The sequence below is a fragment of the Manis javanica genome, chromosome 3 (genome assembly GCF_040802235.1).
Source record: "Manis javanica isolate MJ-LG chromosome 3, MJ_LKY, whole genome shotgun sequence".
Taxonomy (NCBI): Eukaryota; Metazoa; Chordata; class Mammalia; order Pholidota; family Manidae; genus Manis; species Manis javanica.
Window position 1 is genome coordinate 206,113,846 of NC_133158.1, and position 13,105 is coordinate 206,126,950.

General features: G+C 42.9%; 1 protein-coding gene across 3 annotated transcripts in view; it reads left to right on the top strand.

Annotated features, from left to right (window-relative positions):
• XPO7 (exportin 7) overlaps positions 1-12,405 on the top strand; it is a 76,015-nt gene extending 63,610 nt beyond the window's left edge. For all 3 annotated transcript variants that reach the window (XM_073232646.1, XM_073232647.1, XM_073232648.1), the window contains exons 19-28: positions 122-228; positions 2,450-2,538; positions 3,252-3,359; positions 5,331-5,413; positions 5,697-5,911; positions 6,135-6,273; positions 8,012-8,172; positions 9,116-9,214; positions 9,787-9,914; positions 10,833-12,405. In XM_073232646.1, the coding sequence (XP_073088747.1) occupies positions 122-228; positions 2,450-2,538; positions 3,252-3,359; positions 5,331-5,413; positions 5,697-5,911; positions 6,135-6,273; positions 8,012-8,172; positions 9,116-9,214; positions 9,787-9,914; positions 10,833-10,926 (1,223 nt within the window). In that variant the 3' untranslated portion in view covers positions 10,927-12,405. The remainder of the gene's footprint in view (positions 1-121; positions 229-2,449; positions 2,539-3,251; positions 3,360-5,330; positions 5,414-5,696; positions 5,912-6,134; positions 6,274-8,011; positions 8,173-9,115; positions 9,215-9,786; positions 9,915-10,832) is intronic.
• Positions 12,406-13,105: the final 700 nt, after the last annotated feature.

Consider the following 13,105-nt stretch of genomic DNA (forward strand, 5'->3'; position numbering starts at 1 on the left):
TAAAGGGACCCCTTTGAATTATGCTTGGGTGTGCTCAGCTTTCATACATCTTAATTTTCCATGCATTCCCAGGTTTGAATGTTTTGTATTAGGATCACATCCCAGGTTGTTTGCTTTGCAGGAGAGGATGAAGATCAGTATGAGCAATTCATGCTGCCACTCACAGCAGCATTTGAAGCTGTAGCCCAGATGTTTAGCACTAACAGTTTCAATGAGCAAGAGGCAAAGGTGAGTCCTTCACCCACTGGTGGATCCGATGCTGGCTGAGGGCAGTCCCGAATAGAGATGAGAGGAAGTAGCACTGCACAGTGTTTACCCATAAATTTACCACTAATTTGTTTGATTTAATCTCTTGGATTTGAGGGATTTTGAAATAGAAGAACTAGTTAAGATTTATAAACTCTTAATTTTATGTTAAAGTGTGTTCCTAAGCAGCCCTTAGGAATTTTTGTCAAAGCTTTCACGTGTTTTAATAAAGTTACTTTATACTTTTCTCATTTCCTTTTTAATCTCTGCTGTACCTTGTATTATGTCCACTTTTCATTTTGATTACTGCCAATTAGTGCTTTCTCTTTTTTTCCAAATCAGTCTTGCCAGAGATTGGGTTATTAGTCTCTGTTTTAGCTCTATTTCATCTGTATTTTCTACTTCATTCATTTCTACTCTTAATATTTCTTTCCTATGTTTTCCTTGGGACTTTTCCATTGTTCTGACTTCTTAACTTTTCAGCCCTTCTTTCCTAATATGATCATTTAAAATTATAAATGTCTCTCCAGGTGTATTCCTCCACAAGTTGTGTTTTTTTCCAATTGTAAAAACACACATAATGTAAAACTAACCATCTTAACCATTTTTGAATGCACGTTCAGTAGCATTGGGTACATAAACATTGTTATGGAACAGGTCTCCAGAATCCAAAAGTTTTAATATGTGCCATTATCATTCTGTTCTTTGTATTTTCTGATTTCCATTAAGATTACTTCTTCTTTGACACATGAGTGTGTAGAAGGGTTTGTGAATGTCCATATATGTGGAATTGTAAATTGGTTTCTGGCTCTCAGAACTGTTTTGGTTTTTTTTTCACTTTCTTCATCTTTTTACTTCACACACACCTGCTCTCCTTACTATAGATCTCTGTACTGAAACCAGAAGACATGAGGCTATTAATATTTGTAGGATGTCTTTGCAGTGTTCATAACTGAAACTGAGCCTGACACCAGATAGCCAGGGGTATTGCCTCAAAATACCAGGCTTTACCTAAAATGAAATTCCCTTTTTTCAGCTTTAGAAAACCTCTTAATTTCTATCTCCAAATCAGCAGGAAGCTCAGAGAGCCATGAGACTTTGTCTCACTCACTGTCCTCTAGTACCAGTGTTGGGATCTGAGATGGGTCCATTCAAAGCTAAGATTAGTGTGGTCACATCAGGGGCTTACACTGAAGTGTCAGCCAATACCAAGGATAATGAAATATCTCAGTGAGTATCAAGTACTTTTCCCCATCACATTGGTTCCATACAAGCAAGTAAAACTAATGAAAAGAACCACTTTGGCCACAAACTACAACTGTTACCCACATCTTTGTCATACCACATGTAACAAATCTTTTAGATTGCTTATGTCTTAGACTTGAAAGTTAAGCTTATGGTATCAGTTTAGGAATAGAACTATTTTCTTAAAGCAGGCTTTTAGTGGAAGTACAGTCAGGATACCCAAATGGACTAATAAATTCTTGAGCCTGCTTATAAGACTATTGCTTTTAGAAGCAGTCTTATTGCTGTTCAGGGCTCACACATAACTTCTGTTGAGGAAGAGAGCATTGGATTTGGAGTCTTGGTGCTGTGAGTCCTGATCCTGGTCCTCCAGCCTCCTAGCAGTATGACTGGGTGAGTTATGTGACCACTTTACACCTCAATCTCTTTTTCTTTAAAAAAAAAAACAGTGCAGTATATTACAGCTCCAAGACTCAACATCCCAGTCTTACTTCCAGACAGCCCAGGTAAAGGGGCAGGTACACAGTAGGTTTATTTGTCTACCTCCTGGCAGGTCCTGCGTTTGAGTGCCTGTGGTAGCAGACCTTTAGGGTGTATGGTTTTTCTGTCTCTTCTAGGGACTTCTTGCCTTTTTTTTCTTTTCTACCTCTTCTTGAATAAGCTTTTTGGCTTTTTTATTTTTTACATATGACTTATGACATTAACATCAGTATTTTATCAGCCTCTATTTTTGTTATAATGAACCAGGAACAATCCCTTTTTCTTAGAATAGCAAGCTTGCAAAACTAATTTTCCAATGAAAAGATTCCATTCTAGTATGGGAGAGATTGATTGAGAATATTTGGGAAGGAATATTAAACAGTGAGGAAGAATTTGATTACAGATACAAGAAATCCCCATCAGGTGGTTACAGGTTTGGTTTTTCTTGTATTTTAACATGTATCTTTGCCTTCTACAGCGAACTCTAGTTGGCCTAGTAAGAGACCTGAGAGGGATAGCTTTCGCCTTCAATGCCAAGACCAGCTTCATGATGCTGTTTGAATGGATGTATCCTAACGCACACTAGGAACATGCCTCAGCAAGCCTTAACTGAATTATGAGTGGGGAAGGAAGTCATCAGGAAAGGGGAGCAGGGAGCGATGAGGCAAAGATAGTGAAGAGTTACCCGAAAGACCTGCCGTATGTCTCGTAAGCTACCATTCCATAGTGGTCTAATGACAGTGCTGACTGCTCTGGGTCTTGAGACTGGGAAGTGAATGAGGTAGTGCCCCCATGTCTCTCTTGGGCCCCAGATGTAAGTGCCTATGGAACTACACCACTATGAAACTATTGCTGCACATGAATTTTGCTACTCTGAGAAAGAGGCATTTCAGTTTACTAAAAAAGATAACTTTATAGGAATCAGAAAGTCTAACTTTACTGACTTCATACCCTTGAACAAATCATTTCAAGTCTGAGAGCCTCCATTAACAGAATTCCCTATCATATCACAGAAGTGGTGAGAGGATCAATAACAATATGAAATACATTGTGCTCCTCAGAAGAAAGGCATTATGTAAATTATAATGTATTATTAGATGCCTGTTAAGTGGCACAATCACTTTAGCACCTCCTGGGTGGAAAGACCCCAAGTGAGCAAGCAAGAGACAGGAAATGAGAGGACTGTAGTCTGACAGTTTGTGCTTGGCCTGTACTGAGAAATTATTTTAAGTTCTCTGTCTTTCCAGATTCAGAATTCTTCCTTAGCTTTTCATTTACAGATACCCATCCTACATGCCAATTCTCCAGCGGGCAATTGAGCTATGGTACCATGATCCAGCCTGTACCACACCTGTGCTCAAGCTGATGGCTGAATTAGTGCATAACAGGTAAGCAGGAAGACAGTTTTCAAAGGGCAGACCTGCCCTTTTAGCTGAAAAAAACACTTACTGAATTTGCTTTTCTTAGTGTTTCGGACAGATTATGGAAGATAATAAGATTCCTGCTATCAAAATTTGAAAACCTTTAAAAGTTTATGTGTACATAAACTTTTTTAATGTTTTTGTTTATTTGAAAGAAGGGTCTCCCCAACCACACAAAGTCATAGCATCTTGCAGGAAATAAGTCACTTTTTTTAAAAAAAGTCTCAAGATAATCCATTATTATGAGAGGTGAATTCGGCAACCAAGATTTTGTTTCCCTGCCCACATATGCCATGTCCATCACATTTTACAGTTCACATTTCATAGAGACAATTCAGAGTGATGTGGAACACAAGAAAAATACTTCTTACACAAATTACAGCTGGATCTGTAAAGGTTTACTTAGAAAAAAAGAAAGAATTGAAAATACCAAATTTTAGATTTGCCCAAGAATTTGGAGATGAAGAAAAAGAAAGATCTAGCACCTTGACTTCACTAGGATTTCAGGCACATGTATCTGCCTCTCATGGCTCTCCTGAGAGAATTAATAATTTTTTAAACTACCTTAGTGATTGAGTGGGTAATATTCAAAGAGGCTGTAGCCTTCTGTGAGGCTTATAGTCAAGAGTTACATTCATTTATAAAGTGGATATTGGAGAGCATGTGCTTTTTGCCAGGCACCATCTTGGCTATTGTGCTAGACAGAACCTATGCCCTCTTTGATGGGGAAAAGAGACAGCAACACAAATATGGAAGATCTTTTCAAACTGGTAAATGCTGTAGAAAATAGAAAGGTAAAAGAGGGGAATGGAAACAGAGGAGGGTCAGAGGAATCCTCAGAGAAGGTGATATATAAGCTGGGATCTGAATGACAAGAAACATGCTACCAGCCCTGCAAAGATGAGGGGAAAGAGCATTCTGAACAAACAGACTGCAAGTCTTAGGATGGGATGAGCTTGCTGGTACTTGAGCCAGAAAAATGCCCCTGGCTGGAGCAGGGTGAATGTGAGGGGAGGCCATCGTGGGCAGTGAGTGAGACGGCAGTGACCAGAGGGGCAGCGACATGGCACAGCATTGCTGAGGCTTGGGCACACTCCTTACAGTGGGAGCTGCCGAAGCATTAAGCGAAGGATTCAGGTGATCTCATTTACATTAGTTAAAGGTCTTTTTGGCAACTGTGTGAAGAATGGGGCTGTATAGGTCAAGAGTGAAAGCAGAAGGGCCACAGAGCAAGTGATGGACTCAGGGTATATTGCAGAGCTAGATCCTAGTGGATTCATTGTGGAAGGAAGGAGAATCGAGAAGGACCGTGGGTTTGAGGCCTTACCAACCAGAGTCAGGCTCATTAAAGGTGGAGCAAACCAGAGGGGCTCTGGTCTAGGGACAGCCACAATCCAGGTTATGTCAGCGTTTGCCTTCCCTGCCTGACTTGTCTTGGAGCATTCCCAGTCCCCATGCGTCGCTTCTCTTTACAATATAGCAACAGTGCCTGTTGCCTCCCTTAGCTGCCACTGAAGCTAAAAAGGCAACACAGAGTGATGTTGGAAGGGTCGTGAGTTAGTGCTGTTAAGAGGTGACTGTGGCAGAAGCCATATTTTAATTAAATAAAATTGAGAAGTTGAAGAGTAATTTTATCTGCTACCTCATTTTTTTGTTTCTTTTAAAACTAAAGAAACAGGCACTGTTTTTAATGTTCTTTTGATAACATTTTAAAACAATGTTTTCAGTTTAAGCAGCAGAACTGGAGTCTTGCATGTTGGTCTTCAAGATAGAAGCCACATCCCTGGTTAAATATCTTTGATTACCTTGGTTGTTGAACATTAGGATAGGTAACCTGCACGTCTCAGTGCAAAGGGAATCCCCTATAGTGCCTGCACAAGACTGTGAATACCCCAGCTCGCAGCAGCGTTCTCTGATCTCCTCCTGTTCTCTGTTCAGATCCCAGCGACTCCAGTTTGATGTCTCTTCCCCCAATGGCATCTTACTCTTCAGAGAAACCAGCAAGATGATAACGATGTACGGTACGTGCTTTAGAGGTGCATAACCCTGGAAGCGGTTTCCAGATCAGCATACCACATGCAGCACGGGTGTCAGGCAAGCCCTGGCAATAACCAGGACAGCCCTGCCCAGGCGTGCTGCGCCGTGTGTGTATCTGTGTTAACAGGGCCAGCTGGCACTGAGGACCCTTGGGAGTAGGAGGGTTGAGTTGGTATGTAAACCATCGAGTATAATGTGGTTGAATAATTGTGTGTGTATGTGTATATATATATATATATTATAAATATATATCACTTGTCTACTCAGGCAATCGCATCCTGACACTAGGGGAGGTCCCAAAGGATCAGGTCTACGCACTAAAGCTCAAGGGCATCTCCATCTGCTTCTCCATGCTGAAGGCTGCTCTCAGTGGGAGTTATGTCAATTTTGGGGTCTTCCGTCTCTACGGAGATGATGCCCTGGACAATGCTCTGCAGACCTTCATCAAGCTGCTCCTCTCCATTCCCCATAGTGATCTCCTGGTAAGCCTTAGGCTGCATTGACAGGACCTGAGCCCTGTACCATGTTTGCCTTTTTTTTTGCCTGAGACCATGGTTGACTGTTTCTCTGGAGGACTATAAGCTAGCTCCAACTAGATCTCATGTCTTCCATCTGCAAGGAACTCAGCTATTAATTACTTAAGATCTTGCTCCCTGCATACTGAGGTCCTCAGTGCCTGAGCTGATTTTTGTCCTCCTCCCACAGGATTACCCCAAACTCAGTCAGTCTTACTACTCACTACTGGAAGTCCTCACTCAGGACCACATGAACTTTATTGCAAGCCTGGAACCTCATGTCATCATGTATATTCTCTCTTCCATTTCTGAAGGACTTACTGCACTTGGTAAGCACCTGCGTTTTTAAGGGTTTTAAGCACTTAAGGGAGACTCATGCCCCAGTGTCCAAAAGGATCGCTGCTTTGCGGAATTGGCCCAAACAGTTCGTGGGTGTGTCTCATCCAGCTGAGTCTTACCAGTGCCCTCCTAAGGAACAGGCCCTATTCTAGACACTAAGGGTACAGTAATAGCACATAGTCCCTGCCCTTCAGCTTTTTATCTGGTGGATGAAAAAGGCAAGTGCCTGTTCACCACACCTATTCATATGGTACGGTAGGGGTGAGTACAGAGTGCCGTGGGAACGCTCAGGAGGAATGCTGAGCCCCTGGGCTCGAGGAGCTGGGGTCAGGGAAGGCTGGCTGAAAGGCTGGCATCAAAGTGTGAACCTAAAAGCTGAACAGGCATTATCAGGTTAGTGGGGGAGGCTTCTTAGCAGCAGAAACAGCAAGTATTAGCCCCTAGAGGCTAGAAGAACGGGGAAGGCCAGAATGGCTGGTATACACAGGCATTAAAGAAGATGAGGGACATGAAGCTGGAGAGAGGCAGGCAGATGAAAATCTGGAAGTCACGAAGGGGCCCATAAGCCACCTCAGGTGTTTGGATTCTATACTGGGGGCAGTAGAAGCTGAGGGAGGGTTTTACACACCTATCTCCATACATTTTTTTCATCCTGCTCCAACCAGCTCCCGTCAGCCATTTTATTCCTAAGCCACATTCTACCAATCTTAGTAGGTGTGTATGTCTTCAGAGAATAAAATATATTTTAGACAGAGCAAAGCAAATAGGAAAATTAAGCCAACTGCAAAATAACTGTGATCTATTGCAAATGAACAATGACTCTCAGATTGTGTGCTGTGCTGAGTTACCCACACCTCTGTGCCCCCCGATACACATTTACTTCCAGCGGAGTATGTTGCCGTATCTAGGACAATCCATCCAAAGTACCAGACCCTGCTTCAGAAAGCTGTTGTATTGAAAATAAAGGGACCTCTGCATAAATGAAAACAGAATGGTTTTCTCTGTCCTCTGGCATATGCCTCATCTAGTCCAAGCGCTGTCCACAGGCTGTGCTGCAGAGGCTCCTTCGTAAAATGCTTCAGTGAGTCTGCAGCTGCCCACCCCCACCTCTTCCTTCCAAGATGCTTCGGAGATAGAGAATACAGTACCCCCTCTAACAAACGGTGCGTGTTGATAGGTAGTGTCAAGCTAGGTTTAGTGACATTCCCAGGTAACTCAGAGTACAGGCTCATAGCTCAGACTTCTTGATTCTAGTCACAGCTCTTCCAGTTAACAGCAGTGTGACCCCGAAGCAAGTCACATACCCTCTCCAAACTTTGGTTCACTCATTTGTACAGTGGAACCCCTACCTCCTGGACTTCTGAAGAGGGTAAATTAGAGGCGATACCATAAAGTCCATAGCACAGTGTCTGGCACAGTAGAAGTACGTGCTGTCTATAAACTGTGTGTCGTTTATAAAGCAAAAGACATACACACCAAATCAAGACACTAATTTTAGTATTATTTATTTATATTATGTATTACCACACCCTCACTTTCAGACTCAGACTTGGGCCTTGCTCTGTCATGAGGGTAAGAGGTTAACAGGAAGCCCCCCAAGCATCAGCCTTGGCTGAACCGTCTGGGTGCCTCTGTAGCGTTGTAGGTAAGGCCACCCAGGCTTGCCCAAGCCACTGTCAGCAGCTCAGTACCCCTGCTCTACTCTGCCCCTGCCCCTCTTTCTTCCAGACACCATGGTATGCACAGGCTGCTGCTCCTGCCTGGACCACATCGTGACATACCTCTTCAAGCAGCTGTCACGTAGCACCAAAAAGAGGACAACACCCCTGAACCAGGAGAGTGACCGCTTTCTGCACATCATGCAGCAGCATCCAGAGATGATCCAGCAGGTAAGGAGCATCAGGTCAGGAGGCAGTGTGGGGCGCCCTACAGTAGGAGAACCTCTCTGCACAGGAGGGGAAGCCAAACAAGATAATGAGTCTGACATCCCACCAGGTTAATGCTGCCGAGGTAAAGTTTTGCACCATAAAATTGCAGTGGATTTTGTGTTTTCTGAGTAATCATTAGATATAGAAAATCTGAAAAAACGGGTTCTGAATTGTTCTTCCAAGTGTCACACCAACCTCTGTGCCTTGGGCCTGTCCCACGAGCACTGTCCACCTTCCATGACCAGGGCTTTGCTCAGTCTTTTGCCATTAACAGTCCCCACTGGTTCCCCATTTGCAAAATGGGAATGGGGGTACAGGACAAAAGGGATTATTAGGCTGGCCACATGCATGGATCCAGCCATACGCTTGCCGCGGTTTTGTTTGTGTGCAGCAACTTTTCAAAAATAAGATTTGCAGAAATATACTAGATAAAAGTAGGTAAATAGGATCAATAGAGTAATTTAGATTTTAGCCAACAGTATTTTACCAATCCCATCTTTGTCTGTATTGTTCTCTAAAGAAACAGTGAAATAATTCACATTCCCATCATGTCCCCAGAATGTTACAAAGCTGCCTACTGAAACAGGTGTCTTGGAGCTATACTGCAAGGTGATTTTTGCCTACCACAGTCATCTGTCTGGCCCATCCCATTCCCCATAAAAATCAGGGTAAACTGAGAAGGTCCATTTTTAGATAAATTATCAAACCGATTTAAAGAACAGGAAAGGAAATATCTCAGAAGAAAAACTTACCTTGCAATAGATGATTAAAATAAAACTTCATGAACTATTTGTGTTAACCCCAGACAGAAAAGGCCTTCAGCCTAATAAACCCCTGTTTGGAATCTAATTCTATCTTGGGTAGTCACAACACTAGGTCACTGCCTCATCTTGTCCACTTCCAGATGCTGTCAACGGTGCTGAACATCATCATCTTTGAAGACTGCAGGAATCAGTGGTCCATGTCCCGACCCCTGCTTGGCTTGATACTACTTAATGAAAAGGTAAGAGAGCCAGCTCCCAGGGGCCCAGACCAGAAGCAGGGGAGGCCCACATTTGGCTGCCATTTTCTAAGGCACTGTGAGAAACACTTCTAGAAACATTCCATGATGGCAAAGCAAGGGGAAAATGGTCCACTTTCTGAGCATACCTAATTCATGCTTTGAACAACACATAATCACTTAACTGTTAAAAGTTGGCACCAGTGACAGTTCAAAGGTGAAGGATATATTACAGAGAGAAAGTACGGCTGGAGATCAAAGCATCTGAGACCTGACTTCCAATTCCAGTTCTGCTCTAAATAAACCTGAGTAAGTCTAGAGATTCTTGTAAAGGAAGAACCTGGATCACATGACTCGTAACTAAAGGAAAATCTGGGAAAGATGACCATTAAGATAAAATTCTTGATTTTTGAGAAAGATAAAGGTGCAAAGTATCTTGCAGATACTTGCTTGAATCGGAAAAAAGGTATCCAGTTTCAGTAGATACTCTTGGAGAACATTCCTTCAACCATGCAGATGATGGAGGGCCAAGTCCATCTCCTCTCCTCACCCCTGTCTCATTCCTTGCCCCACAGTATTTCTCTGACCTAAGGAACAGTATCGTGAATAGCCAGCCACCAGAGAAGCAGCAGGCTATGCATCTGTGTTTTGAAAACCTGATGGAAGGCATCGAGCGGAATCTTCTTACAAAAAACAGAGACAGGTGAGTGTAGAGGGCCTGGCCAAGAAATTCCAGGCAGTTGTTATTTTTCCAGTCACAAAAACAAGGGAGATTTCCTTAGAGGCCATGTGAAGTAGTACTGTCCAATAGAAAAGCGAGCCCCATAGGTAATTTTTAATTTTCTAGTAGCCATATTTTAAAAAGGTAAAAGGAAACATTCAAAATGCATTTTAATGTATTTTACTTAACCCAGTGTATCAAAAATATTATGTCAAATGTAATTGAAATTTTAAAATGGAGAATTTAAATTTTTTTTTGCACTGTACAAAGCCTTCCAAGATCCTGTATATGTTAACTTAACAGGGCATCTCAATTCAGATGGTAAGTTTTCATTGGAAATACTTGATTTATATTTAACTGTCATGACACAGTTGACAAAGCACATTTCCATACTCAGGTTGTTCCAAATATATTTTTGGAAGTTGTCCGATAACAATTGAATGTCAAGTTTTTCTAAATTGGTTTTTAGATTTAGTTTAATTTACAGTTAGTTAACTGAGGGACTTGAGTTCAAGTATCATTTAATTTGCTTCAGTTCCTTTGTTGCCTGGGCACAGTTGAAGCGCTCGGCAGCTGCATGTGCTGGTGGTTGCCCTACTGGACAGCACAGGGCTACACTACTGGTCTCTTGGCATTAAGAAAGGAAACAGCTTCATTCCCTTCCTGCCCTGACTCTGTGAGGGTCACTTACCAGTACTGTCAGGGAGATTCCATTTGTGCTATCGTGAGCCTGAGGTGGCCCTCAGAGCCAGCCCCAGGTCTGACCAGATCTCACGGCCTGCCATGAAGTTACCAGGTGGATGCACAAGTTAGCCCAACTTTCCCTTAAAGTTTTAAGTCTGAGGTTAAGTCTGAAACAGGTGTCTTGGAGCTATACTGCAAGGTGATTTTTGCCTACAGGTTCACCCAGAACCTGTCAGCATTCCGTCGAGAAGTCAACGACTCGATGAAGAATTCCACTTATGGCGTGAATAGCAATGATATGATGAGCTGACACCTCCGTGGACTCTACCTGTACAGAGCAGCGTCCCTTTGGTCTGGCCCAGAGGGGCAAATAATTACACGGGAGAGGGCCTGGCTGATCCTGGCTCCCTCTTCCAGGGGTGTGGGGAAAATGGCAAAGGTCAGCTAGCTACTTCCCCAGGGAGTAGGGGTGTGTGTGCACTCACTAGGGGCAGGGTGCTGCTGGTTCCCAGGGGAATGGGTGGGATGGGTGGTGGGAGGAGAGACACAAATATGTGAGACTCCAGCCCCCTCCTCCTGGGGCCACCCAGCAGGGAACCCCCAGTGTCCTGCCACAACCTGCCTTGTATAAACATGTACATTTTTTCATAACATTTTGAACAAGGTTTATATTGACTCAAGTTTAAAAACAAAAAGTGTGACTGAAAAATTTTTACAGAGTCTAGTGCACCAATGCTGATGTGAGGGGGTGTATGCGAGAGAGGGAGAAACGTGTATTCTGGTGGCCTGAAGCTTTACTGGACGAGGATGTATGAACGTGCAGAGATATATTTAGTGACACAGTGTAGAGAGGCAAAAAAAGTAAAAATTCCAAATGTATATTTTTTCTTATTGCCCTACCTTGCCCCCAAAATCATCACTTCCTGTTACCCTTGTTATTAGGAACTCTAAGCCATGTGGAGCACCATCCCTCCCCCTTCAACCGTAGATGCTGCCCTGGGTCCCTTGGCCTCTTGCAGTGACAGACAACTCCAGCTAAAAATGTTTGGTGTTCTTAGCTTCATCCGTTTTCCCACTTGCTTACCCTCATCCTCAGACAGATGCCTCTTGCTTTTAAAAGTCGGGTGTAACTCTATGTTTTTAGGGTTCTTGGTCTCTGTAAAATTAGAGACCAGAGAAGGAATTGAGCCAGTTGCTCTCCTGTTGAGCGATTTGGATGAGTCCACCAGAGGCCCATCTGCGTGTGGCCAATAACTTTTAGTCTTCCCCAGCCCTTGAGGCAGTGTGTGTGGATGTGTGCGTGTGGATATTTATATATGTACCCTGCACTCATGAATGTATGAACTGGAGGAAGTTACTACAGCAGAGGGGTTCTTAATAACAAGGTCTGCCTAGCATGACGTATTTAACATTCTCCCCACCCCCTTTAAACATATACATTTTTATAAAATGAAAACCGTAATAAATGTTTTGAATATTAAAAAAGTTAACCTACAGAGGAAAATTAATGGAGAAAGCTATTTGCCTTGTACTTTTTCCACAACTGTTGCTGCTAGTTGTATGCATCTCTAGTTCAGCTCTTGCCCATGGGACACCCATCAATTAGGTTTTATTTTTATTTCTCTCCTCTACGCCCAGAAATAAGCCTGTTAATTTTTTTCCTTCTCCTCTGGCGACTGTGTGGTGAATCCTTTCTTGCGTGATCAGGTTGCGGATAGACTTGTAAGGGTGTTTGCTGCCTACAGTGTAAGCATTGTGACCGCCAATAAACTTCAATGGTTTCTACTGACCTGGTTTCAGCAATCAAGTCTAGTGTGTCTACAGGGACATGTCTCACTCTAAACACATGAAGATGTTTGGAACACGCATTCTTAAAAGTCAGTGGATGACAGGGACCCCTCAACCTTGTAAAATTAGCTTGTTTCTCATTGGACTAAGCCTGACTCAGTTTGTTTTAAAAATATAATTGGTTTGTATCTGTATTAGGCTGTTGTCTACAGCTGTAAGAGTGAAGCCACTCTGCCACTTTACTAGCTTCCAGTTAATAACATGGCAATCAGCACAGAAGTCATAACTGCAGGAAGTGCAGTTTTGCTAAATGTTCTGACATCTGCTCCTCTAATGTGAGCTGGGCTTCATCCATTAGACCATGATAATAGTTTAAGGATAATGTTATCCTCTAAATACTTTGCAGTCCTCGTGGGCCAGAATTATCAAGTGAAGAACACTATAGTTAGTGGGGACTACTACTCACCCCCACCCTGTGTAGTACCCAGGTATAAGAGAACTTAACTACCAGAAATACTGAAGAGTACTACGGTATGGATCTGTGCCTTAATGCAGATTTACAGCCAGTGATGCACAGGATGGACCCAATGCTCCAGGAGTGCCAGTCTCCTTCACCTTAGCTAGACCCGCCACCTTTGTTTCAGTGTTCTTGGAACCTGCTGGGTCCTCAGTTATTTTGAAGGGGAAAAATGTATTCTAAT